The sequence below is a fragment of the Salmo trutta genome, chromosome 4, assembly GCF_901001165.1.
Source record: "Salmo trutta chromosome 4, fSalTru1.1, whole genome shotgun sequence".
Lineage (NCBI taxonomy): Eukaryota > Metazoa > Chordata > Actinopteri > Salmoniformes > Salmonidae > Salmo > Salmo trutta.
Genome location: NC_042960.1, coordinates 33,867,629 through 33,895,509, shown reverse-complemented (window position 1 = coordinate 33,895,509; position 27,881 = coordinate 33,867,629). Strand labels below are relative to the sequence as shown.

At 40.5% G+C, this 27,881-nt stretch overlaps 1 protein-coding gene across 1 annotated transcript; it reads left to right on the top strand.

Moving 5' to 3' along the window:
* The first annotated feature begins 570 nt into the window (after nucleotides 1-570).
* Nucleotides 571-26,527, top strand: LOC115192271 (cytochrome P450 2J2). The gene is made up of 9 exons (XM_029750582.1): nucleotides 571-899; nucleotides 1,075-1,267; nucleotides 2,026-2,175; nucleotides 17,874-18,034; nucleotides 20,921-21,097; nucleotides 21,550-21,691; nucleotides 21,877-22,064; nucleotides 22,390-22,531; nucleotides 25,813-26,527. The coding sequence occupies exons 1-9, from the start codon at nucleotides 699-701 to the stop codon at nucleotides 25,986-25,988; spliced, it is 1,530 nt and encodes a 509-aa protein (XP_029606442.1). The 5' UTR covers nucleotides 571-698; the 3' UTR covers nucleotides 25,989-26,527.
* The last annotated feature ends 1,354 nt before the right edge of the window (nucleotides 26,528-27,881 follow it).

Below are 27,881 nucleotides of genomic sequence, written 5' to 3'. Positions count from 1 at the left end.
ACTTAATGCAGCAGGTGGCCACACCAAGTACTGACTATTACTTTTGATTTTGACCCCCCCATTGTTCAGGGACACATTATTCCATTTCTGTTAGTCACATGTCTGTGGAACTTGTTCAGTTTATGTCTCAGTTGTTTAATCTTGTTATGTTCATACAAATATTTACACATGTTAAGTTTGCTGAAAATAAACGCAGTTGAAAGTGAGAGGATGTTTATTTTTTTGCTGAGTTTATAACAGGGTTGATACTTTACCACCACTAGAGAGCAGTATGTTACTACAGTAATATTCTCTGTTGGAATAAAACTGATCAGGCTAGATTTCACAAACACACGCGCAAGAAAAATAAGTAATATAAAGGAAAAGTAATAATAATCTTACTCAAATAAGTTAAAGTAAAGGTAAAGTAATATTGCTAAGGACTTAGCAATAAAGCTGAAATTTACATCTATAGGAGAAATTCTGTGTAGTCATCGTGAGGAGAGAAAAAAAAACTCTGTACAAAGGGGAAATGCATGAACTCTGAGTTATGTTAGTAGCACACACCCAGTCCCAAGTATGAACACGCACAACAGTGGTTATTATGACATTACTTTGGAAGCAGAGAGATAGGGAGCAGGTTCCTGAGAAATCCCTGGCACTTCATTCCTATGTTTAGTTTCTGTGTGCTTTTTTGAGTCAGTTGCACTTGTAGTGAGATGAGCAAATTACCTTATTCTTTTGTTTTGGAATGGTTAGACATAAAGACTTTTTTGATTTTCCTCTGTGTTTTCTTGGTACTTGCCGACCTCCTGAAAAACAAAACTCCAAAGAATTTTCCTCCTGGACCTTGGTCATGGCCTTTCATTGGCAACATTTTTCAATTTGATCCTGCTAAGATACATCTTCAGTTTGAAGAGGTGGGTTTACTAAACGTATCATTCTGTTTGTGTTATCATACCAACTCCTTGTCAATCATTGTCATGCCAGAGAAATGTTTGGCTTGGCAAGAGCACAGTCAGATATGGCACCAGGCTAACTTAATGCTGCTTAGCACTCTTTTGATGACAAACTTTGTTGTTGTTCTTCTTGTAGTGTGAAAAAAAATATGGAAAGATTTTCAGCCTTCGAATTCCTTCGGCAAACCAAGGGCCAAAGTGGGTTATTCTGAGTGGATACAAGATGGTGAAAGAGGCCTTGGTCCACAATGGTGACAGTTTTGTAGATCGTCCCTCCATTCCCTTATTTGAAGATATATATATTGGAAGTCAAGCAATGGGAAGTAAAGGTAACAGTCACATACTTAATACTTGTCACGCCCTGATCTGTATCACCTGTCCTTGTGCTTGTCTCCACCCCCCTCCAGGTGTTGCCCATCTTCCCCACTTATCCCCTGGGTATTTATACATGTGTTTTCTGTCTGTCTGTGCCAGTTTGTCTTGTTTGTTCAAGTCAACTAGTGTTTTGTCTCAGGGCCTGCCTTTTCCCCCCCAGTCGCGCTTTTTCTTGTCCTCCTGGTTTTGACCCTTGCCTGTCCTGACTCTGAGCCTGCCTGCCGTCCTGTATCTTTGCCACTACTCTGGATTACCGACCTCTGCCTGACCTGACCCTGTGCCTGCAGGACATTGTCATCATCTTACAGTTATTAACTGATAATTGATTATGGATCATAATGATAAATTAATATTGTAGAAATATTACATTTGTACACTTTGACTGTACTAGTGTCAATCCTTAAAAATGGAAAGGTTGGGGGTTTGATCCCCGTTCAAGTCCTACCAAAGAGTCCAAAAAATGGGACCTCATGCCTCTTTGCTTGGCCATCAGTATTAAGGAGATGGATGGGGGGTAAGGCCCTGACAGGCTAGAATCCTGTCTAGGGTGTGTACTTTTACATCAAGCTGCCCCACGCTTGAGAAACAGGAGATGCTCCTGCCCTTATTGGCTGTTCTGACTCTGAAAAGGCTACTTTTCAAGGCTTACTTACATCTTTAAGTGTATGGTACATGTTAAGGCTTCTTCACTGAAAACTGTTCTTACACTTAGGTGTGGTTATGTCGAATGGGTATCCATGGAAGCAACAGAGGAGGTTTGCTCTCTCTACGCTGAGGAACTTTGGACTGGGCAAGAAGAGTCTGGAGCCATCCATCCAGATTGAAGCGCAGTGTTTGAATGAAGCCATTCAGAGTGAACAAGGTACAGTGGAAACTTGATATGGTTACAGTTCAATTCAAACTATTGTCCCTGCAAGGAAATTCATATACTTGTCATAACAGACTTGGGTAGACACTGCACTGGCATTGTTGTTAAGTTTACACATGAGTTGCCTCTGTTTTGGATGCAACAGACATATAGTGATAACGGTTTCGATTTCTGAAAACAGATTCAGTTCAGATCAGGAGTCCAAGCACCAAGCAAAAAAATACAACAAAGCTGTATATGAGCTGCGGTGCTTAGAGAAGTTTTGTAGACTGAACTTCAATGTAGAGAAATAAAACATTTTTAGATGCTCCTACCTGAGGTATAACAAAACACTGTTTATTCATATCTTTAAGGTCTCCCATATATGAAATGGAGGGTTCTGTAAAAATATTTTCCTGAAAAAGTGGTTACATATATAGATGTTGTGACACACACACCCTTAACCCCCTAAGGTCGATGTCAGCGCCCCGACAGAAATGTAATTATCATAATAAAAGAATACCCAGAAAAATCCATCAGTTTAACCCTTGGCCTAAAATTTCCGCACACCTGTTGTCACGCCCTGACCTTAGAGCCTTTTTATTCTCTATTTTGGTTAGGTCAGGGTGTGACTAGGGTGGGTACTCTAGTTTTTGTATTTCTATGTTGGCCGGGTATGGTTCCCAATCAGAGGCAGCTGTCTATCGCTGTCTCTCATTGGGGATCATATTTAGGCAGACTTTTCCCACCTGTTTGTGAGATCTTGATTTTTGTATTGTTGCTTTTTAGCCCTACAAGGCTGTACGTTTCGTTGGTTTTCTGTTTTGTTGCTGGTTCACCTTAATAAAAGATGATGAACCCAAATCACGCTGCGCCTTGGTCCGACCATTCTTTCAACAAAGTTCGTTACACCTGTGGAAATCAAATGAACATAATACTAAAAAATCCCCATCAAAATCCATTTGTTTAAGCTAGTTTTTTGTATGGGCTGCTTCTCAAATGCAGCTTCCGCCGATATCTGCCTTCCGCATCTGCAGTGAAAGGTTGCAGAGCCAGAGTGGTGTTTGTCAGACCATGAGATGTCCCGAAAATCGGTCTTCTCACAAAAACATCTCTAAGGAAATGTGAGACACTCATGAACAAGATGGTCTTACCGCACAAGGGTCTTGGGACTCGTCTGAAGTCGGTACAGCCGATCTGCCAACTTCTGTCTGTAGTGTCCGAGTAGTTTGGGCTATACACTAATATTATCTATTTTTTAAACATATTTTACCCCCTTTTTCTCCCCAATTTTGTGATATCCAATTGGTAGTTATGATCTTGTCTCAACGCTGCAACTCCCCAATGGACTCGAGAGGCGACGGTTGAGAGCCGTGCGTCCTCTGAAACATTACCTGCCAAGCTGCACTGCTTCTTGACACACTGCTCGCTTAACCCAGAATCAAATCAATTTATATAGCCCTCCTTACATCAGCTGATATATCAAAGTGCTGTACAGAAACCCAGCCTAAAACCACATACAGAAAGCAAAGCAGGTGTAGAAGCACGGTGGCTAGGAAAAACTCCCTCGAAAGGCCAAAACCTAGAGGAACCAGGCTATGAGGGGTGGCCAGTCCTATTCTGGCTGTGCCGGGTGGAGATTATAACAGAAGATGGCCAAGATGTTCAAATGTTCATAAATGACCAGCATGGTCAAATAATAGTAATCACAGTGAACAGGTCAGGGTTCCATAGCCGCAGGCAGAACAGTTGAAACTGGAGCAGCAGCACGGCCAGGTGGACTGGGGACAACAAGGAGTCATTATACCAGGTAGTACTGAGGCATGGTCCTAGGGCTCAGGTCCTCCGAGAGAGAATTAGAGAGAGCATACTTAAATTCACACAGGATACCAGATAAGACAGGAGAAATACTCCAGATATAACAGACTGACCCTAGCCCCCCGACACAAACTACTGCAGCATAAATACTGGAGGCTGAGACAGGTGGGGTCAGGAGACACTGTGGCCCCATCCGATGATACCCCCGGACAGGGCCAAGCAGGCAGGATATAACCCCACCCACTTTCCCAAAGCACAGCTCCCACACCACTAGAGGGTTATCTTCAACCACCAACTTACCATCCTGAGACAAGGCCGAGTATAGCCCACAAAGATCTACGGCACAACCCAAGGGGGGGCGCCAACCCAGACAGGAAGACCACGTCAGTGACTCAACCCACTCAAGTGACGCACCCCTCCTAGGGATGGCATGGAAGAGCACCAGAAAGCCAGTGACTCAGTTCCTGTAATGGGGTTAGAGGCAGAGAATCCCAGTGGAGAGAGGGGAACCGGCAAGGTATAGACAGCAAGGGCGGTTCGTTGCTCCAGTGCCTTTCCATTCATCTTCACACTCCTGGGCCAGACTACACTCAATCATAGGACCTACTGAAGAGATGAGTCTTCAATAAAGACTTAAAACCTGTTAGGGATAGGGGGCAGTATTTCTACGGCCGGATAAAAAATGTACCCGATTTAATCTGGTTACTACTCCTGCCCAGAAAGTAGAATATGCATATAATTAGTAGATTTGGATAGAAAACACTCTAAAGTTTCTAAAACTGTTTGAATGGTGTCTGTGAGTATAACAGAACTCATATGGCAGGCCAAAACCCGAGAAGATTCTACACAGGAAGTGCCCTGTCTGACAATTTGTTCTCCTACTAGGGCATCTCTATCAACAATACAGCATCTCTGCTGTAACGTGAAATTTTCTAAGGCTTCCATTGGCTCTAGGAAGGCGGCAGAAAGTGGAATGAGAGCTCTCCAGTCTCTGGGCGAAAAACAGCAGGGGTTTTTGTGAGTGGTCCTTCTGAGAACAATGACACTGGAGCGCGCGTGCAGGAGACGACTCAATGTTTTACTTTCAGTGTTTGAACGAATACAACGTCGCCCGGTTGGAATATTATCGCTATTTTACGAGAAAAATCGCATGAAAATGTATTTTAAACAGCGTTTGACATGCTTCGAAGTATGGTAATGGAATATTTAGATTTTTTGTGTCACGAAACGCGCCGGCGCGTCACCATTTGGATAGGTACCTGAACGCATGAACAAAACGGAGCTATTTCAATATAACTATGGATTATTTCTAACCAAAACAACATTTGTTGTTGAAGTAGAAGTCCTGGGAGTGCATTCTGACGAAGAACAGCAAAGGTAATCCAATTTTTCTTATAGTAAATCTGAGTTTGGTGAGGGCCAAACTTGGTGGGTGTCAAAATAGCTAGCCGTACTCAGAATATTGCAAAATGTGCTTTCACCGAAAAGCTATTTTAAAATCGGACACCGCGATTGCATAAAGGAGTTCTGTATCTATAATTCTTAAAATAATTGTTATGTATTTTGTGAACATTAATCGTGAGTAATTTAGTAAATTCACCGGAGTTTGCGGTGGGTATGCTACTTCTGAGCATCACATGCTAATGTAAAAAGCTGTTTTTTGATATAAATATGAACTTCATTGAACAAAACATGCATGTATTGTATAACATAATGTCCTAGGAGTGTCATCTGATGAAGATCATCAAAGGTTAGTGCTGCATTTAGCTGTGGTTTTGGTTTTTGTGACATATATGCTTGCATTGAAAATGGCTGTGTGATTTATTTTTTGGGAGGGTACTCTTCTGACATAATGTAATGTTTTGCTTTCGCTGTAAAGCCTTTTTGAAATCGGACAGTGTGGTTAGATTAACGAGAGTCTTATCTTTAAAATGGTGTAAAATAGTCATATGTTTGAGAAATTGAAGTTATAGCATTTTTGAGGAACGTCTGTCCCTAACAGGTTTTAAAGGTTGAGACTGAGTCTGCGTCTCTCACATGGGTAGGCAGACCATTCCATAAAAATGGAGCTCTATAGGAGAAAGCCCTGCCTCCAGCTGTTTGCTTAGAAATTCTAGGGACAATTAGGAGGCCTGCGTCTTGTGAGCGTGCGTGTAGGTATGTATGGCAGGACCAAATTGCAAAGATAGTTAGGAGCAAGCCCATGTAATGCTTTGTAGGTTAGCAGTAAAACCTTGAAATCAGCCCTTGCCTTAACAGGAAGCCAGTGAAGGGAGGCTAGCACTGAAGTAATATGATCAAATCTTTTTGTTCTAGTCAGGATTCTAGCAGCCGTATTTAGCACTAACTGAAGTTTATTTAGTGCTTTATCCGGGTAGCCGGAAAGTAGAGCATTGCAGTAGTCTAACCTAGAAGTAACAAAAGCATGGATGAATTTTTCTGCATAATTTTTGGATAGACAATTTCTGACTTTTGCAATGTTACGTAAATGGAAAAAAGCTGTCCTTGAAACAGTCTTGATGTGTTCATCAAAAGAGAGATCAGGGTCCAGAGTAACGCCGAGGTTCTTCACAGTTTTATTTGAGACAACTGTACAACCATCAAGATTAATTTTCAGATTCAACAGAAGATATCTTTGTTTCTTGGGACCTAGAACAAGCATCTCTGTTTTGTCCGAGATTAAAAGTAGAAAGTTTGCAGCCATCCACTTCCTTATGTCTGAAACACAGGCTTCCAGCGAGGGCAATGTTGGGGCTTCACCATGTTTCATTGAAATGTACAGCTGTGTGTCATTCGCATAGCAGTGAAATTTAACATTATGTTTTCGAATGACATCCCCAAGAGGTAAAAAATATAGAGTGAAAACAATAGTGGTCCTAAAACGGAACCTTGAGGAACACCGAAATTTACAGTTGATTTGTCAGAGGACAAACCATTCACAGAGACAAGCTGATATCTTTCTGGCAGATAAGATCTAAACAAGGCCAGAACTTGTCTGTGTAGACCAATTTGGGTTTCCAATCTCTCCAAAAGAATGTGGTGATTGATGGTATCAAAAACAGCACTAAGGTCTAGGGGCACGAGGATAGATGCAGAGCCTCGGTCTGATGCCATTAAAAGGTAATTTACCACCTTCACAAGTGCAGTCTCAGTGCTATGATGGGGTCTACAACCACACTGAAGCGTTTCGTATACATTGTTTGTCTTCAGGAAGGCAGTGAGCTTTTTCCAAATTTTTGGAGAAGAATGGGAGATTCGATATAGGCTGATAGTTTTTTATATTTTCTGGATGAAGGTTTAGCTTTTTCAAGAGAGGCTTTATTTCTGCCACTTTTAGTGAGTTTGGTACATATCCGGTGGATAGAGAGCTGTTTATTATGTTCAACATAGGAGGGCCAAGCACAGGAAGCAGCTCTTTCAGTAGTTTACTTGAAATAGGGTTAAGTATACAGCTTTAAGGTTTAGAGGCCATGATTATTTTCATCATTGTGTCAAGAGATATAGTACTAAAACACTTGAGTGTCTCCCTTGATCCTAGGTCCTGGCAGAGTTGTGCAAACTCAGGACAACTGAGCTTTGGAGGAATACGCAGATTTAAAGAGGAGTCCGTAATTAGCTTTCTAATGATCATGATCTTTTCCTCAAAGAAGTGAAAGCCGTCCTCTCTTAGGGAATGCTGCTTTTTAGTTAGCTTTGCGACAGTATCAAAAATCAATTTCGGATTGTTCTTATTTTCCTCAATTAAGTTGGAAAAATAGGATGATCGAGCAGCAGTGAGGGCTCTTCGATACTACACGGTACTGTCTTTCCAAGCTAGTCGGAAGACTTCCAGTTTGGTGTGGCACCATTTCCGTTCCAATTTTCTGGAAGCTTGCTTCAGAGCTAGGGTATTTTCTGTATACCAGGGAGCTAGTTTCTTATGACAAATGTTTTTAGGGGTGCAACTGCATCTAGGGTATTGCGCAAGGTTAAATTGAGTTCCTCAGTTAGGTGGTTAACTGATCTTTGTCCTCTGACGTCCTTGGGTGGGCAGAGGGAGTCTGGAAGGGCATCAAGGAATCTTTGGGTTATATGAGAATTTATAGCACGACTTTTGATGCTCCTTGGTTGGGGTCTGAGCAGATTATTTGTTGCGATTGCAAACCTAATAAAATGGTGGTCCGATAGTCCAGGATTATGAGGAAAAACATTAAGATCCACAACATTTATTCCATGGGACAAAACTAGGTCCAGAGTATGACTATGGCAGTGAGTAGGTCCAGAGACATGTTGGACAAAACCCACTGAGTCGATGTTGGCTCCGAAAGCCTTTTGGAGTGGGTCTGTGGACTTTTCCATGTGAATATTAAAGTCACAAAAAATGTGAATATTATCTGCGATGACTACAAGGTCGATAGGAATTCAGGGAACTCAGTGAGGAACGCTGTATATGGTCCAGGAGGCCTGTAAACAGTAGCTATAAAAAAGAGATTGAATAGGCTGCATAGATTTCATGACTAGAAGCTCAAAAGACGAAAACGTCAGGGTTTTTTTTGTAAATTGAAATTTGCTATAGTAAATGTTAGCAACACCTCCGCCTTTGCGGGATGTGTGGGGGATATGGTCACTAGTGTAACCAGGAGGTGAGGCCTCATTTAACACAGTAAATTCATCAGGCTTAAGCCATGTTTCAGTCAGGCCAATCACATCAAGATTATGATCAGTGATTAGTTCATTGACTATAACTGCCTTGGAAGTGAGGGATCTAACATTAAGTAGCCCTATTTTGAGATGTGAGGTATCACGATCTCTTTCAATAATGGCAGGAATGGAGGAGGTCTTTATTCTAGTGAGATTGCTAAGGCGAACACCGCCATGTTTAGTTTTGCCCAACCTAGGTCGAGGCACAGACACGGTCTCAATGGGGATGGGGATAGCTGAGCTGACTACACTGACTGTGCTCGTGGCAGACTCCATTAAGCTGGCAGGCTGGCTAACAGCCTGCTGCCTGGCCTGCACCCTATTTCATTGTGGAGCTAGGGGAGTTAGAGCCCTGTCTATGTTCGTAGATAAGATGAGAGCACCCCTCCAGCTAGGATGGAGTCCGTCACTCCTCAACAGGCCAGGCTTGGTCCTGTTTGTGGGTGAGTCCCAGAAAGAGGGCCAATTATCTACAAATTCTATCTTTTGGGAGGGGCATAACACAGTTTTCAACCAGCGATTGAGTTGTGAGACTGCTGTAGAGCTCATCACTCCCCCTAACTGGGAGGGGGCCAGAGGCAATTACTCGATGCCGACACATCTTTCTAGCTGATTTACATGCTGAAGCTATGTTGCGCTTGGTGTCCTCTGACTGTTTCATCTAAACATTGTTGGTGCCGACGTGGATAACAATATCCCTATACTCTCTACACTCGCCTGTTTTAGCTTTAGCCAGCACCATCTTCAGATTAGCCTTAACATCGGTAGCCCTGCTCCCTGGTAAACAGTGTATGATCGCTGGATGATTCGTTTTAAGTCTAATACTGCGGGTAATGGAGTTGCCAATGACTAGGGTTTTCAATTTATCAGAACTAATGGTGGGAGGCTTCGGCGTCTCAGACCCCGTAACTGGAGGAGTAGAGACCAGAGAAGGCTCGGCCTCTGACTCCGACTCGCTGCTTAATGGGGAGAACCGGTTGAAAGTTTCTGTTGGCTGAATGAGCGACACCGGTTGAGCATTCCTACAGCATTACCCTCCAGAAGCCATGGGAAAGTTGTCTGGCTGCGGGGACCGTGTGAGGGGATTTATACTACTATCTGTACTTACTGGTGGCACAGACGCTGTTTCATCCTTTCCTACACTGAAATTACCCTTGCCTAACGATTGCGTCTGAAGCTGGGCTTACAGCACAGCTATCCTCGCCGTAAGGCGATCATTCTCCTGTATATTGAGTACAGCGACTGCAATTAGAACGCATCATGTTAATGTTACTACTTAGCTTCGGCTGTTGGTGGTCCTGACGAACCATGTCCAGATAAAGCGTCCGGAGTGAAAAAGTTGAATGAAAAAAAAGTCGAGTGAGGGAAAAACAAAAAATATAAACGGTAATTAAAAAGTAAAAACCGTAAAGTTGTCAGGTAGCAAAGTAAGGTTAGCAACAAAACGCACAGCAGCACGTAAACAAGTCTGCAAGTTGTGACCGGAAATTATATTCTGAAGCCAGCTGCACCAATGTGTCAGAGGAAACACCGTCCAACTGACGACAGGAGTCAGCTTGCAGGTGCTCGGGTCCGCCACAAGGAGTCACTAGAGCACAATGAGCCAAGGAAACCCCCCCGCCAAATCCTCCCCTAACCCGGACAACGCTGGGCCAATTGTGCGCCACACAATGGGACTCCTGGTCACGGCCGGCTGTGACACAGCCTGGGATTGAACCCGGGGCTGTAGTGGCGCCTCAGCACTTCGATGCTTTGTCTTAGACCGCTGCGTCACTTGGGAGGCCAGGCTAAATAATAATATGACCCCTATGCGGAAAGGTGATACTCCCTCGAACAAGTACGTCGGTTGTTTTTCTCTAGGATGCTCACAAGCCTCACAAGACTCGTCTGAAGGTTCCCAGTACCAGTTTTAAAACATTTATGGAATTATGTATGAAGATAGTTTAGTGCCTAAAATAAGGGGATAAATACATATTTATGGTGATCTTTCTTATATCTCTCAGATAGTATGAAAATAAATCAAAAGGAAGTTTGTTCTGATGTGTCTGTCCTATCTGTTGTTCCATGTAGGAACCCTGTATAGACCACGAAAGCACTGCCCCGCTTTCTTTATTGATTTATCTGAACTATTGTCCTTGAGAACTATGATAAAAATTGAATTTATTAATCTTTTGAGCTCTATGGACTTTATCCAACATGTTACTGGGCCCACCCATTACCGGGACCATCCTCTGGACCTGGTTATTACCAAGGGCCTTCCATATATCCTCTACTGTTGATGTTGCTTTATCTGATCACCACCTTGTATTTTTTACTACCTTTTGCCCATAGCAGAGGGTAATCTTGAAAGCATTATTAAGAAACGCTATCTTACCTCTGAAGTTGCTACAGATTTTATTGAGTGTATGAGCAATGCTCCGTCACCTATTCTTCCTTCCTCTTGTCATGATTTACTTAACTTTAATACCAAATGAATAGCTCCAGTAAAGTTGATAAAGGCCAGATCCAAATTTACATTTACGTCATTTAGCAGACGCTCTTATCCAGAGCGACTTACAAATGGAGAGCCCCTTGGACTAGTGAGGAAATGTATGAATTAAAGAGATATTGCAGAAAGGCAGAGCAGAAGTTGCAGGTCCATTATGATATTCTAAGAGAGCAACTTGGCATATATAACAAGGCAATTAGAAATGCCAGAAGGGCTCATTTTTCTAACTTGATCACTAATAATCAGAATAATTCGAGAGTGCTCTTTTCGACCATTGATGGCCTGATAAATTCTACCCCCGCAAATGTATGTGAACTTTCCTCCACATATAAATGTGATGAGTTTACGCCGTATTTCAGAGAGAAGATACCCAGCCTAATGTTTGTTATCAGTAAAGCAAGACCTGATAAGAAGTTTGATATGTGCCCTAGCCTACCACGCAAATGCACTATGGATTTATTTTCCCTGGTTGACACAGACATGCTCAGGAAAGTGATATCACAATTTAAGCCTTCCACCTGCCTTCTCGATCCTATACCAACCACCTTCTTCAAAACAGTTTTTAATTGCATATCTGAAGAAGTGCAAGCTATTGTTAATCACTCCCTGTTCACAGGCAATTTCCCCAACTGCAATGGTGAAACCCCTTCTGAAGAAAAGTAATCTGGATTCTTCAGCTCTTAGAAATTTTCGGCCAATCGCCAACCTTCCATTCTTAAGCAAAATTCTGGAAAATGGTTTTCAAACCGCTAAATACTTTAAGTACCAAATGTATTTTTGAAAAATTCCAATCTGGTTTTCGGGCCTACCACAGCACAGAGACAGCCTTAGTTAAAGTGATAAATGATCTTAGAGCCAACACAGATGCCAAACGGCTCTCTTGGATTTAAGTGCTGCATTCAACTCTGTTGACCATGATGTCATTCTGGACAGACTGGAGAGGTGGGTTGGCCTCTCCGGTTCAGTTCTACATTAGTTTAGGACCTATTTAACCGGTTGATAGTTTTGTCATCCTTGGTGAACATAACTTAGACTAAGTACATATCACATGTGGGGTTCCACAAGGTTAGATTTTGGGTCCGGTACTGTTCCGTTTATGTATGTTGGCAGCTTGATCAGAAAGCACGGCATTGATTTAAGGTAGTTATTATTTACCGAGGTACTTATTGTTGGAACGAAGCACAGAGAGAGAATTTACTGTAATTATCTCCGGCCATTGGTCAATTGCAAAACAAACAGAATGCTGCAGCATAGGTACTGACCAAGACCAAAAGGAGAGCACACATTACACCGGTTTTAAGGTCTCTGCACTGACTACCTGTGAGGTTTAGAATTCATTTTAAGATTATTTTATTGGTTTTTAAATCAATCCATGATTGTGCACCCCAATACATGTCAGACAAGCTTTTAAGTTATGTACCCAGCAGGTCCCTCAGGTTTTCTAGCACTGGCCTTTTAACTATCCCAAAGCGTAGGACCAAGAGGCATGGAGAGGCAGCTTTAGTTACTATGCCCCCTGCCTCTGGAATAGCCTGCCAGAGAACCTGAGGGGGGCCGAAACTGTGGGCATATTTAAAAGAGATCTTAAAACAAACCTTTTTAGCTTTGCTTTTCCTTAGGGTGCTGCTTAGTTCTGTTTTTATTGCTATTTTGTTTTGCCTCTTATGTTTGTGTAGTAAATATTTCAGATTGTTTTTCATGTTTTTTTTCCTGTGAAGCAAATTGTCTTGCGTTTCATGTTTGAAATGTCCTGAATAAATAAAGCTTAATTTGATTAGAGGGTTAAGTTAGAGATATCTGTTTTTTTTGCATTGGATCCATCTAAATCCACCGCATCTGCTTATGTCGCACTTCCGTATCTGCAGTGAAAGTTGACAGAGCAAACAAGAGAAACAAACAACATTCTAATTATGATATCTTAAGGCATTTTGGAAATATAGACCTGTAAACACACCAATACAGTAGGCGGAAATATCAAACTATGACTAAACTTCACTTTTTGGTAGCTGTTCAATAGACAACTTTTAGTTTGCTCTCTCAAGTTGCTCTCGTTCAGTGATGTATGGTCCTGCCTCACAAAAATGCATACAGTTACAGATGTGTTGATGTTGTGGCTATTGTAATTGGCTCTAAGGAAAACATTTAAATTGCATTCCTGAAAGGATTTTGTGTCTTTAGCCCCTAGTCTTGCAATAAAGTCAAAGGGGCAAAGACAAATTATTATTATACACTGCTCAAAAAAATAAAGGGAACACTTAAACAACACAATGTAACTCCAAGTCAATCACACTTCTGTGAAATCAAACTGTCCAGTTAGGAAGCAACACTGATTGACAATAAATTTCACATGCTGTTGTGCAAATGGAATAGACAACAGGTGGAAATTATAGGCAATTAGCAAGACACCCCCAATAAAGGAGTGGTTCTGCAGGTGGGGACCACAGACTACTTCTCAGTTCCTATGCTTCCTGGCGGATGTTTTGGTCACTTTTGAATGCTGGCGGTGCTTTCACTCTAGTGGTAGCATGAGACAGAGTCTACAACCCACACAAGTGGCTCAGGTAGTGCAGCTCATCCAGGATGGCACATCAATGCGAGCTGTGGCAAGAAGGTTTGCTGTGTCTGTCAGAGTAGTGTCCAGAGCATGGAGGCGCACCCAGGAGACAGGCCAGTACATCAGGAGACGTGGAGGAGGCCGTAGGAGGGCAACAACCCAGCAGCAGGACCGCTACCTCCGCCTTTGTGCAAGGAGGAGCAGGAGAAGCACTGCCAAAGCCCTGCAAAATGACCTCCAGCAGGCCACAAATGTGCATGTGTCTGCTCAAACGGTCAGAAACAGACTCCATGAGGGTGGTATGAGGGCCCGACATCCACAGGAGGGGGTTGTGCTTACAGCCCAACACCGTGCAGGACGTTTGGCATTTGCCATAGAACACCAAGATTGGAAAATTCGCCACTGGCGCCCCGTGCTCTTCACCGATTGAAAGCAGTTTCACACTGAGCACGTGACAGACGTGACAGAGTCTGGAGACGCCGTGGAGAATGTTCTGCTGCCTGCAACATCCTCCAGCATGACTGGTTTGGCGGTGGGTCAGTCATGGTGTGGGGTGGCAGTTCTTTGAGGGGCCGCACAGCCCTCCATGTGCTCGCCAGAGGTAGCCTGACTGCCATTAGGTACCGAGATGAGATCCTCAGACCCCTTGTGAGACCATATGCTGGTGCGGTTGGCCCTGGGTTCCTCCTAATGCAAGACAATGCTAGACCTCATGTTGCTGGAGTGTGTCAGCAGTTCCTGCAAGAGGAAGGCATTGATGCTATGGACTGGCCCGCCCGTTCCCCAGACCTGAATCCAATTGAACACATCTGGGACATCATGTCTCGCTCCATCCACCAACGCGACGTTGCACCACAGACTGTCCAGGAGTTGGCGGATGCTTTAGTCCAGGTCTGGGAGGAGATCCCTCAGGAGACCATCCGTCACCTCATCAGAAGCATGCCCAGGCGTTGTAGGGAGGTCATACAGGCACGTGGAGGCCACACACACTACTGAGCCTCATTTTGACTTGTTTTAAGGACATTACATTAAAGTTGGATCAGCCTGTAGTGTGGTTTTCCACTTTAATTGAGTGTGACTCCAAATCCAGACCTCCATGGGTTGATAAATTGGATTTCCATTGATTATTTTTGTGTGATTTTGTTGTCAGCACATTCAACTATGTAAAGAAAAAAGTATTTAATAAGATTATTTCTTTCATTCAGATTGTTGTTTAAGTGTTCCCTTTATTTTTTTGAGCAGTATATTTTCCCTTAAAACCTCTCTAGGCTAGGTGGGACAGTAGCATCCCACCTGACCAACATCCAGTGAAAATGCAGGGCGCCAAATACAAACTACAGAATTGTAAATATTTAACATTCTTGAAAATACACATGCAATATGTCAAAATAAAGCTTAACTTCTTGTTAATCCAGCCGCGGTGTCAGATTTCAAAAAGGCTTTACGGTGAAAGCAGACCATGCAACTATCTGAGGACAGCACCCCACCATATAAATGCATAACAATCATTTTCAACCAGGCAGGTGGCGACACAAAAGTCAGAAATAACGATATAATTCATGCCTTACTTTTGAAGATCTTCTTCTGTTGGCACGCCAATATGTTCCAGAAACATCACAAATGGTCCTTTTGTTCGATAAACTTATTTTTTATATCCCCAAAATGTCCATTTATTTGGCGCGTTTGATTCAGAAAAACACCGGTTCCAACTCACCCAACATGACTACAAATTATCTAATAAGTTACCTGTAAACTTTGTCCAAACATTTCAAACAACTTTCCTAATCCATCCTTAGGTATCCTAAAATGTAAATAATCAATCAAATTTAAGACGAAGTATACTGTGTTCAATAGCGGATAAAATCAAAGTGGAGCGAGCTACAGGTCGTGCGCCCCAAACAAAAGAGTCCACTTGGCTTGACTCTCATTCTGAATAGCCGTACTTCTTCATTTCTCAAAGGAAAAACATCAACCAATTTCTAAAGACTGTTGACATCTAGTGGAAGCCATAGGAACTGCAACCAGGTGCTTCATAAATCTAGTTTACCATAGAAGCCCAATTGAAAACACAGTGAACTCAACAACCAAAAAATCCTGGATGGTTTGTCCTCTGGGTTTCGCCTGCCAAATAAGTTCTGTTATACCCACAGACATAATTATAACAGTTTTAGAAACTTTAGAGTGTTTTCTATACAAATCTACCAAATCTATCCAAATGATATGCATATCCTAGCTTCTGGGCCTGAGAAGCAGGCAGTTTACTTTGGCCACTTTACTTTGGGCACTTTACTTTGGGCATCCCAAAGAAATTAAATCCAATATGGTGTCCAAAATCAAATATGGCTGCCATAATAATATTTGAGAGGTTAAAACACCTGCAAATATGAATTTTGTGAGAGGCATTTTTTCAAACCTATAAAGACTTTTAATATGAATTAATTTAATTCTTAATCCAATATGGCCAACATGATTACTTTCAAATACCTTAGCCTGCATTTATGTAGCCCTTGCACATTTTGATTGTGTTATTCTGTCTTTAAAATGGTTTCATAAGGCTCTTGGTGTATATATAGGACTATGAGTGGCACTGCCATGCCTCTGTTGGATTTGAATATGCGAAGCCAACTAGTTTTTCAATGTGTGTTCATGTTTTAATTTCATTCACACACTTACATCATATCAACAAGGACATGAGTGTGTCCTTAAATGGTGAGGAGACAAAGTAGCCAATCGTTGTTGTAGTTCTGTGTCCAATTTTCGACCCTGCTAGAGCTGCCCCGGTCAACTGTGAGTGCTGTTATTGTGAAGTCAAAATATCTAGGAGCAACAACGGCTCAGCTGCGAAGTGGTAGGCTACACAAGCTCACAGAATGGGACCTTCGAGTGTCTTGAAGCGTGTAGCACTATACAGTTTGGTTTGAGGAGCAATAATGGTCTGGGACTGTTTTTCATGGTTACACTGAAGGGAAATCTTAACGCTACAGCATACAATGACATTCTAGATGATTCTGTGCTCCCAACTTTGTGGCAACAGTTTGGGGAAGGCTCTTTCCTGTCAGCTTGACAATGCTCTGTGCACAAAGTGAGGTCCATACAGAAATGGTTTGTTGAGATCGATGTGGAAGAACTTGACTGGCCTGCACAGAGCCCTGACCACAACCCCATCGAACACCCTTGGGCTGAATTGAGATGCCGACTGCAGGCCAGGACTAATCGCCCAACATCAGTCAGTGCCTGACCTCATTAATGCTCTTGTGGCTGAATGGAAGCAAGTTCCTGCAGCAATGTTCCAACAGCTAGTGGAAAGCCTTCCCAGAAGAGTGAAGGCAGTTAGAGCAGCAAAGGGGGGACCAGCTCCATACTAATGCCCATTATTTTGGAAGGAGATGTTTGAGCACATACTTTTGGTCATGTAATGTAGTTGAAGTTCAAAAAAATTGTCTTGAGTACAGGTCATAAGTACGGTACACAAATCTGAAAAATATCTCTCATTTAAAACATGTACAGAGGTAATTGAACCACTAGTTAATGGTGCTGTCGCAGCCATATTGGACACCATATTGGATTTGGAGGGGGGGGGGCAAACATAATGTATAACGTCCACACAGGAACCTTTGATTGAAATAAATGAGTGTTCAGTGTCTGGGCCCACTTGCCTTAGAGCTGATTGCAATAGCCACAACATCAAAAAAACGTGTAACTGTATGCATTTTTGTTGGGCAGGACCATACAGCACTGAATGAGAGCAAATTTGACCTGGAAGTTGTCTATTGAACAGCTATCAGAAAGTTACATATGTATTCATAGTTAATATTTCCTCCTATTGTATCTGTGTGTTTACAGGTCTATTTCCAAAATCCTTTAAGATATCCTAATGCTGTTTGTTTGTATATGTTTGGGCAGACAATTGACTACTTGTATTCAACATTTTCGCAATATCAGAGCTTGCAATATTGGGCCACATGAGCTTATGTATACAACCATCAATGTCATATATTGGAGACCTTAGAGGGGGGAAAAAACATGGTTATGCTTTGTTATACCTCTGGTAGGGGTATCTCAGAAACGAATGCCCTTTTTGAGGATTGGCCACTAGCCTATATGGTGACATTTTACTTTTGATGTAAGCCATATTGCTTTTGTGGGGAATAAGGTTGCTTTTGGTCCATGCAGGAAAACCCTTCAACCCCCAGATACTGATGAACAATGCTGTTTCCAATGTGATCTGCTGTCTTGTGTTTGGTGACCGCTTTGAATACAGCGATGACCAATTCCAAACCCTCCTGAAAACAATGAACGAGATTATTTACTTGGAAGGAGGCTTTTGGGCCGGGGTAAGTATCTCTCTCTCTCTTATTCTATTTGTAGACTGCTTCAACCTTATGTGGTTACTTACTTTGACTTGTTGACTACAATTGTCTACCCTAGAGTAGAAAATAATATTAAAGGCACTAATAGATTTTTTTTAATGTAAGTATTATGGCCATCCATCAATTCAAGAATGATCAAGGAAATCTGACTGGACTGAAGTTTTCCATTGAACCTAACTTTGTAAGAAACTGGCCATAGCTCTTTTTGCCCCAAAAACCCTATCTAAATCAGCCTAGAACCATGAAAAAAAATTACATTAACTCTTGGTCATGTAGTGCATGTAAAGGCCAATGGATAATAGTAAATCTGTAAGATCATATTGATCAAGAATATCCATAGCCCAACTCAACTTCAATCTAATGAAATGTTGTGTCGTTTTGTTAGATAAATCCTTCTTTATATCCCAAATAGTCAGTTTATTGGCGCCATCGATTTGATTAATCCACTCGTTCAACATGCAGAGAAAGGAATCTGAAAATCTACCCCTAAACTTTGTTTCAACAAGTCAAAATACGTTTCTTTACTCCTCAGATACCCTAAAATGTAATCAAGCTATAATATTTCTTACGGAAAGGAGTATGTTCAATAGGAAACCGATTTTAGCAGGTGCGTTCTGTCTTCATCGCGAGAGCATACACAAATTTCCAAGTCTGTCCCTGTACTAAAACGGATATTTCTTATTTGTTTTAGAAGTTACAAGCCTGAAACCTTGAACTTAGACTGCTGAAACCTTGTGGAAGCCATAAGAATTGCATCCTGGGTGCTAGAATTCAGTATGCCCCTATACATTCCATTGTAAGAGCATGGGCTCTCAAAAATTCCTGTTGGATTTTCTTTGGATTTTCTCCTACCATATCTATTGTGTTAAATTCTCTTACATTATTTAAACATTTCTACAAACTTCAGTGTTTTCTTTCCAATGGTACCAATTATATGCACATCCTGGCTTCAGGGCCTGAGCAACAGGCAGTTTACTTTGGGCACGTCATTCAGCGGAAATTGAGACTTGCCTAGTTAAATTAAGGTAAAACAGTTTTTTTTTAAATGACATGCTTCTGGTGCCAAATTAATCTGTAAAAGTACATCTTGGCGATTTCTGGTTGTGGTCTTGTGACTATTTTGAGAAATCATATGAAACTTCTATGAATCATACTAGACACCTTAATAATGCATGATATTTTATTTATTTGTTGATAAGTACAACTTTTTTAATGGTTGAGTGGCTACCTTTTGATCTATTTTGCCCTGTAGTTAATGTCATTTTAGAAGACTTTGTTAAGTGCAAGTGATATAAAACACCAAATATCAGTTGGTATGCTTTAATATACAATTACATATTCACTAATAGCAATTTCTGAATAGTTGTTCAATATAATTCAACAATAAAGTACTGTATTGCTGTTTTGCTGTATATTTAATGCAGCATTCTGTAAATGATGGTACATTGTGGAAAAATATTGTGGGAGGGGAAAGAATCGCTTGCTCATTAACATATTTTAAGGCTTAAGTGGCTACATTTGTAGCACCAGTTAGTGAGAGTCCTGTACAAATTTAAGTGTTATCTGGTAGTAGTTCCCTAACAATTGAATGTATGTAGGGAACAGACCAGAGTTAGTGATGGGCATTCTTAATCACTTCTTTGAGCCGGCTCATTGTAAAAGACGGCTCATTTGGTTCCCAATGTAAAGCCCAGAAGGTGAGCTACAATTATGTCAGATCGTGAAAAGCGAGTTCAAATACATTTTTACCTGCCCACATATTTTTATTTTTTACGCACTGAAAAATTCAGCGTGGACCAGATTGAGGCGCTCTCTCCACTATTTATTGTTTCAGCAGTGAGGAGTCACCCTATTTCTATAATTACTTTGTAACTTATCTGCAGAAAAACTTTGTTTTGAGTTCAAAAATTAGCAAGAGCTGTTCCTTTGCAAACAACCCATCAATAATCAGATTGGCAATGGGCCTTAAACCTTTAATGGTTGAAAATGTAACCATGTCCATTTGATTTGTTTTGCCCTGTCATCACGACCAGGTTGGAGGTTTTTATTTAGGCCTCTGATAGTGCAAGTAATATAAATCATCAAGTTTTCATTGAAATGCTTTAACATACAAATGCCTAGCAGCCAACCTGCTTTTTCCAACCCATTGTAATTACAGTAAAACAAGGTAAGATTTTTTACAGTTAACTAGTCACTTTAACAGTATTTTACTGTTTCATTGCTTGACATTACAGTAATGTACAGGAAGTTGGCATCAAGTTACCTTGAGTATCTCAGCAATGTATTGGCACTATCCAGAGATAGTGAGATATATATCATAAGATATCTTGTTGAAATTACAATTTTAAAGATCAGAGTATCCTTAAGTACAACATTTTCAGTAACAGTTACAGAAACTCTTTACTTGCTGTGACTGATATGTTTTTGTTATCAACCTTTGTTGAATGCACCAACTGTAAGATGTTAAGGATAAAAGCGCCCACTAACTTACCTAAATGAAAACGTGCAAAGAACACTGGGTAATATGTCACTGGGTAATTACACTAATATGCTGTAATTGTAATCAGTGCTGTAAATTAGATTACAGGTACATACTTGGTACTGTAATTTAGATTACAGTAAAAGTGTTGGTACCGTAAAATTGATTACAGTAGCTATACTGTAAAATAAATTACAGTAACTTACTGTGCATTTTACAGGAAATATTTTTTGCAGTGGGCTGGTCTAAATTATCGTATTTGCTTAGAATTATCATTATTTTACTAGAAATGGGGGCCTCGAGGGGCTGCTGTGTTTGAAATTCCCTGGCCGAATTCTGGTTTCAGTCCGTCCCTCCCCTACTGTCCTCAGATGTATAACATGATGCCGTGGGTCATGCGTCGGGTTCCTGGTCCTCACAGAAGGATCTTCACTGGCTGGGAGGAGGTCACCTCCTTCATCAACATCAGGATTCAGGAGCACATGAAGGACAACGACCCCTCGTCACCAAGAGACTTCATCGACTGCTTCCTCAACGAGATAGAAAAGGTGACGATGATAATGACAATGATTATCAGTGATGTAGTGGTAAAAAAAAGTAGTTGAGTAAAAACTGATTGCCATTCGCAGTGAATAAAGTAATGCTCCCTATAGTATTTTTCTGCAGTGGTGTTTACGTACAGTATATGTTTACCCTCCACTATACTGATGATGATGATGAAGTCGGACTGGAGAAAAGTTGCACTACAAAATAGTATTAGGGAGTGGTTCTACATAATCAAGTAGTTAAAAAAAAGTGGTGGGTGCAGGGCACACTTACCATCCAAATTAATGTGGATTCAGAGCTATTATTTGTATTGCAACACATGCACACATGTTTTTTATCACATTTTCTTGACACATTGGTAATTTAGCTACAGCATCGTCAACTCGTTAAATTGTCAAATATTTTTGGTATCTAGCCTATTGTTGAGGTTGTTTCGGTGTGTTTTGTTCCACAGTATGAAGACGACACAAGGGCTGGGTTTAACTTGGAGAACTTGTCCTTTTGCACTCTGGATCTATTTGTGGCTGGGACAGAGACCACCTCTACTACCCTCTATTGGGGCCTTCTCTTTATGATCAACTACCCGGAGATACAAGGTAAGTGCTCCCACTGCCATCACAATGACTAAGTTTCCACCCCTATAGCATTTAATCAGTTTGTCAAAGTGATTGATCTTGATTGATTAAGAAAAGTCTCTTACATGGAGGCACGCACACGCACACACAATTCATTTGCATGAAGACTTTGTGTTGTGTCTTTATATTTTGTATCCCTGTTGTAGCCAAGGTGCAGGCAGAGATCGACGCAGTTGTTAGGTCATCACGGCAGCCCTCCATGGAAGACAGGGACAGCATGCCCTACACAGACGCAGTCATTCATGAGACACAGAGGATGGGGAATATCATACCCCTCAACGTATCCCGCATGGCCACTAGAGACACTGAGGTTGGAGGATACACCATCCCTAAGGTCAGTCATCTCATCTCAAGCATAGAGATCATATACTTGTTCTACTTAATCATGGGATCTCACGGAGCATCTACTGTATGATTCAGCACTTTATAAAGATGTATTCCTTATAACTACATTAATGTGTAGTATGTTGTCACCATGTTGTGTTTTGTTTGTACATTCAGAAGAATAATTAAATGTGTTTGGTCAGTTACATATAGGGACATCCCTACACTTAAAAGTATAAGGTGTTTTCCTTATTATTTCAACTACACATAAAGCTTTGATGCCATAACATTGTGTACTTGTTGATGAGATAATGTCTGTTGTTTTTTCCCCTCAGAACACCATTGTGCTTGGCACCCTCCAGTCTATCCTGTTTGATGAGTCAGAGTGGGAGACCCCTCACACCTTCAACCCTGGACACTTCCTGGATCAGGAGGGCAAATTCAGGAAGAGAGATGCATTCCTTCCATTCTCTTTAGGTAATACTATACTACATTTCTTCCATATTAGTTGACCCCAAATTGGTGCCAAATAAAGCTGCCCTATAGGAAATAGTACATGAACAACTCATCTTCCATACATGGTAATATTTGACTCGGTTTAACTGATTGACTTGAAGTTGAATCATTGACTTGCCTATATAGTTAGAGTACACTGTTAGACATTTATTTTATTTTATCAGTTACTTACTGTATACATCAACGGTATTATACTGTATAGTTATGTTCTAATTTCTGGTACAATAATCCAGACGGACCCAGAGAAAAACTGAAATTAGATTTAATCACCACACTGGGCATTGCAGCTGCATCGCAAACCCATACAGGTCACACAAGCACTTATATTTATACCTTCCGACTAGGCCCTCCTATTTAAGTGATAATGCCGGAGAAGGCTGTGTTTGGAGGATATATTGGCACGGGTGTTAGGCCCGAGACAAAGTCGAGGGCCGGCAACCAGTGCCAATGTATCCTCTAAACACCGGGTTCGAGGGCATTATCACTTTTATACGGGTTACCAACATATTCAAATAATGATTTACATACACTACCGTTCAAAAGTTTGGGGTCACTTAGAAATGTCCTTGTTTTTGAAAGAAAAGCAAAAAAATGTACCATTCAAATAACATAAAATTGATCAGAAATAGTGTAAACATTGTGTAAACATTGTTAATGTTGTAAATGACTACCGTAGCTGGAACACCAGTCTCAACGTCAACAGTGAAGAGGTGACTCCGGGACGCTGGCCTTCTAGGCAGAGTTCCTCTGTCCAGTGTCTGAGTTCCATCTAACTCATAACACCATAATTACTACTGCTAGTCTAACAGTTATATACAGTTATAAACAGAATAAAATGGGCTCAAGTCAAATAGTCTCCAACAGTATAAAGTGAATACAGTAGATTACCGTAGAATGCACAGCAAAATACCATACATTTGTTTTACAGCACACTGTAAGACCTTTCTTTAATTTCAACAGTAAAACACTGTAGAATGCACAGTAAAATATAGAAAATGTGTTTTACAGTATTAATTCTAGTGAATTGTCCGAAAATGTTGTGGGTGGTGAAAATCTCTGGCTCATTAACATATTTTAAGGCGTGCCTTGTAAGACGCTATATTTGTTGCAACCATGAGTGCTGTACCCCCAAATATATTTTTTTAATTCTGCAAACCTCGTTCTTGAACTCTACAGTAGCTTACTAGTGAGTTATTGACAATAATGGAATACAGTACCAATCCTGCATTTTTGCAAAGCCAAAAGCCTTTTTAGAAAACTAGGGGGGTGTGCTATTGTTGTTTCCACTCAATAACATATTTTGAGGTGCGTGTTGTAATAGACGATATTTGTTGCACTCGTTAGTGAGAGTGCTGTACCAATTGAAGTGATATGTGGTGATGGTTCCCTAACAATTACATTTATATAGTGGTCAGATCAGTGGCAGCAAGTCTCAAACCTTTAACGGTTGAGTGGCTAGCCATGTCCTTTTGATCAGTTTTGCCCTGTCGTCACTGTCAGTTTAGAAGCCTTTGCTTAAAGTGCAAGTGATGCAAAACACCAAATATCAGTTGGTATGCTGTGATATACTGTATATTTAAATCTTCACTATTAGCAACTGCTGCTTTTTATTTTCAATACAATTCAATAATAGAGTACTGTGTTGCTGTTCTGCTATATATTTACTGTAGCATACTATAAATTACATTGCATTGTGGAGATATTGTGGGAGGGGACAGGCTCATAAATATGCAGTGCCTTCGGAAAGTATTCAGACCCCTTGACTTCTTCCGCATTTTGTTAGGTTACAACCTTATTCTAAAATTGATTAAATCGTTTTTTTCCTCATCAGTCTACACACAATACCCCATAATGACAAAACAAAAACTTTTTTATTTTTTTTATTTTTTTTTAAACAGATATCACATATACATAAGTATTCAGACCTTTAACTCAGTACTTTGTTGAAGCACCTTTGGCAGCAATTAGTCTCGAATCTTCTTGGGTATGATGCTACATGATGCTACATTTTCAAGTCTCTTTGCAAAGGGTCTGAATACTTATGTAAATAAGGTATTTCTGTGTTTTATTTTTAATACATTTTCAAAAATGTCAAAACTGTTTTTACTTTGTCATTATTGAGTATTGTATGTAGATTGGTAAGGATTTTTTATTTATTTAATCCATTGAAGAATAAGGCTGTAACATAACAGAATGTGCAAAAAGTCAAAGGCTCTGAATACTTTTCGAAGGCACTGTGTCTTAGTACCTTGTATGTGGTAGTAGTTCCCTAAAATGTATATAGGAAACGGATGGTAGCGGGTCTTAAACCTGTTAGTGGTTGAATATTTAACCATTTGGTCTGTTTTGCCCTGTAATCATGGCCAGTTTGGAGACCTTTGTTTAAGCCTCTAGAAGTGCAAGTGATATTAAATACCTAGTATTCATTAATATGCTGTAATGTGCAAACGCCTTCAGCCAATCTGATTGTGCTAATCCCTTGTAATTACAGTAAAATACTGTAGAAATAATTTTCTTACATTGATAATCACTTTTACTGTATTGTACGGTTTTTCATTGCTCTGGCATCAAGTTACCTTGAATATCTCAGTATTGAATTGGCACTATCCAGAGATAGTCAGATTCATTGTAGTAATTGTAATTACTACAATATATACTTAGCTACAATACAGCAACATTTTCAGTTAGGTTACACAAACCTTTTATTTGCTAGGACTGTGATATATATTTTTTATCAACCTTGAATGCACTGACTGTAAGTTGCGAAAGACAAGAGTCCCCGCTAAGTGACCAAAATTAAAAACTTGCTAAGAACACTGTGTAATATGTCACTGCATGGGTAATTGCATTTCAGTAACATTTTTGGTACCATAAAATGGATTACAGTAGCAATACTGCTAAATAAATTGCGGCCAGTAAGTTACTGTACATTTTACATGAAATGTTTTAAAGTGTACGTTAGTGTTAGTATCCCAATCCAAAGTAACTGTTCTGAACTTAATAACAGCACGTGTAAAATTCATTCCAACGGAGGGCCGAGTGTCTGCAGGTTTTTGCTTCTCCCTTGTACTTGATTGCTGAATTAAGGTCATAATTAATAAAGAACTCTCCTCACCTGGTTGTCTAGTTGAAAGGAAAAAAACAAAAACCTGCAGGCACTGGGCCCTCCATGGAATGAGTTTGACACCCCTGCTTTACGGTGTCGGTTAGAGAAGGTTTACTGTGATTGGTTCCCTCCCCAGGTAAGAGGGTGTGTCCTGGGGAGCAGCTGGCCAAGATGGAACTCTTCCTGTTCTTCACCTCCCTGCTGCAGAGGTTCACCTTCTTCTCTCCTCCAGGGGTGGAACCCAGCCTGGACTTTCAGATGGGGGTTACACACAGTCCCAAGCCTTACCAGCTGTGTGCAACACCTCGATGAGTCTCCCACAGCTGCCCCATTCATTATGTTGCTGGGGTTTAAAACGTAATTTTTGGAGGGCCAAGTTTCTGCAGGTTTTCACACCTCCCTTGTACTTGATTGATCAACCAAGGTAATTGATTTGAACGTCCTTTGCCTGGTTGCTTAGGTCATAAATTGACACAAATGAAAAGAAAATCAAGTCTTTCATAACACCAAACAACTGAAAAGGCTGCAGATGGAGAAAACACACTCACGTAATGACACTACACATACCACTAACACTTTATATATCAAGATCTCAAAACATATGTTGTAGTCCTAGATTAAACTTGAATAAGAAGAAAATATTTAATTGATAATGTAGGAGTGTTTTAGATTTTCAATGTAAATGTACATAATTTACTTAATTTACAATGTAAACATACTACATGTCTTTCATGTATATGACATATCTGAATGTATTTGACCCACGGTCTGGTGGATTGTGATTTCTTCTGTACCTTTTTATTTTCTTTCAAGGCAATATACACTACCGGTCAAAAGATTTAGAACATTTACTCATTCAAGTGTTTTTCTTTATTTTTACTATTTTCTACAATGTAGAATAATAGTGAAGACATCAAAACTATAAAATAACACATATGGAATCATGTATTAACCAAAAAAGTGTTAAACATATCAAAATATATTTTAGATTCTTCAAAGTAGCCACCGTTTGCATTGATGACAACTTTGCACACTCTTGGCATTCTCACAACCAGCTTCATGAGGTAGTCACCTGGAATGCATTTCAATTAACAGGTGTGCCTTAGGTTAATTTGTGGAATTTCTTTCCTTCTTAATGCGTTTGAGCCAATCAGTTGTGTTGTGACAAGGTAGGGGGTATACAGAAGATAGCCCTAAGACCAAGTCCATATTATGGCAAGAACAGCTTAAATAACCTTTCTTGGGAAGCGTCCCACCCACGGTTCACACTATTCAAAAGCCAGTGAAAAATCAGAGCGCCAAATTCAAAACCACAAAATGTCATAATTCAAAGTTCTCAAACATACAACTATTTTACACCATTTTAAAGATACACGTCTCCTTAATGTAACCACGTTGTCCGATTTCAAAAAGGCTTTACGGCGAAAGCATAAAGTTAGATTATGTTAGGACAGTTCCAACACAAGAAAAACAGCACAGCATGTTTCCTAGCAAGGACAGGCGTCACAAATACCAGAACTTCAGCTAAAATTATGCACTAACCTTTGACGATCTTCATCAGATGACACTCCTAGGACATCATGTTACACAATACATGCATTTTTTGTTCGATCAAATTGATATTTATATCCAAAAACAGCCTTTTACATTGGCGTGTGATGTTCAGAAAATATTTTGCCTCCAATACTGCCGGTGAATCAGCACAACAATTTACAAAAATACTCATCCTTAACGTTGATAAAATATTAAACTGTTACTCAAAGAATTATAGATGAACATCTCCTTTATGCAACCGCTGTGACAGATTTCAAAAAAGCTTCACGGGGAAAGCACACTTTGCAATAATCTGAGTACTGCGCTCAGAAAAATACACTAGGCAATACAGATACCCGCCATTTTGGAGTCATCTAAAATCATAAATAGCATTAGAAATATTCACTTACCTTTGATGATCTTCATCAGAAGGCACTTCCAGGAATCCCAGGTCCACAATAAATGTTGTTTTGTTCGATAAAGTCCATAATTTATGTCCAAATAACTCCTTGTTGTTTCCGCATTCAGTAAGCTACTCCAAGTGTAGGAAGCGCGCAGAAGATTTCACGACGAAAAGTCAGAAAAAGTTATATTTACGTTCGTTCAAACATGTCAAACGTTGTATAGCATCAATCTTTAGGGCCTTTTTAACTTAGAACTTCAATAATATTC

What these genes read in the sequence shown, in the direction of transcription:
- LOC115192271 (XM_029750582.1), top strand. Translation starts at nt 699, where the DNA reads ATGAGCAAATTACCTTATTCTTTTGTTTTGGAATGGTTAGACATAAAG. An exon ending in TCAAGCAATGGGAAGTAAAG is followed by an intron (nt 1,268 to 2,025) that starts GTAACAGTCACA and finishes TCTTACACTTAG; the next exon opens with GTGTGGTTATGTCGAATGGG. An exon ending in AGCCATTCAGAGTGAACAAG is followed by an intron (nt 2,176 to 17,873) that starts GTACAGTGGAAA and finishes TGGTCCATGCAG; the next exon opens with GAAAACCCTTCAACCCCCAG.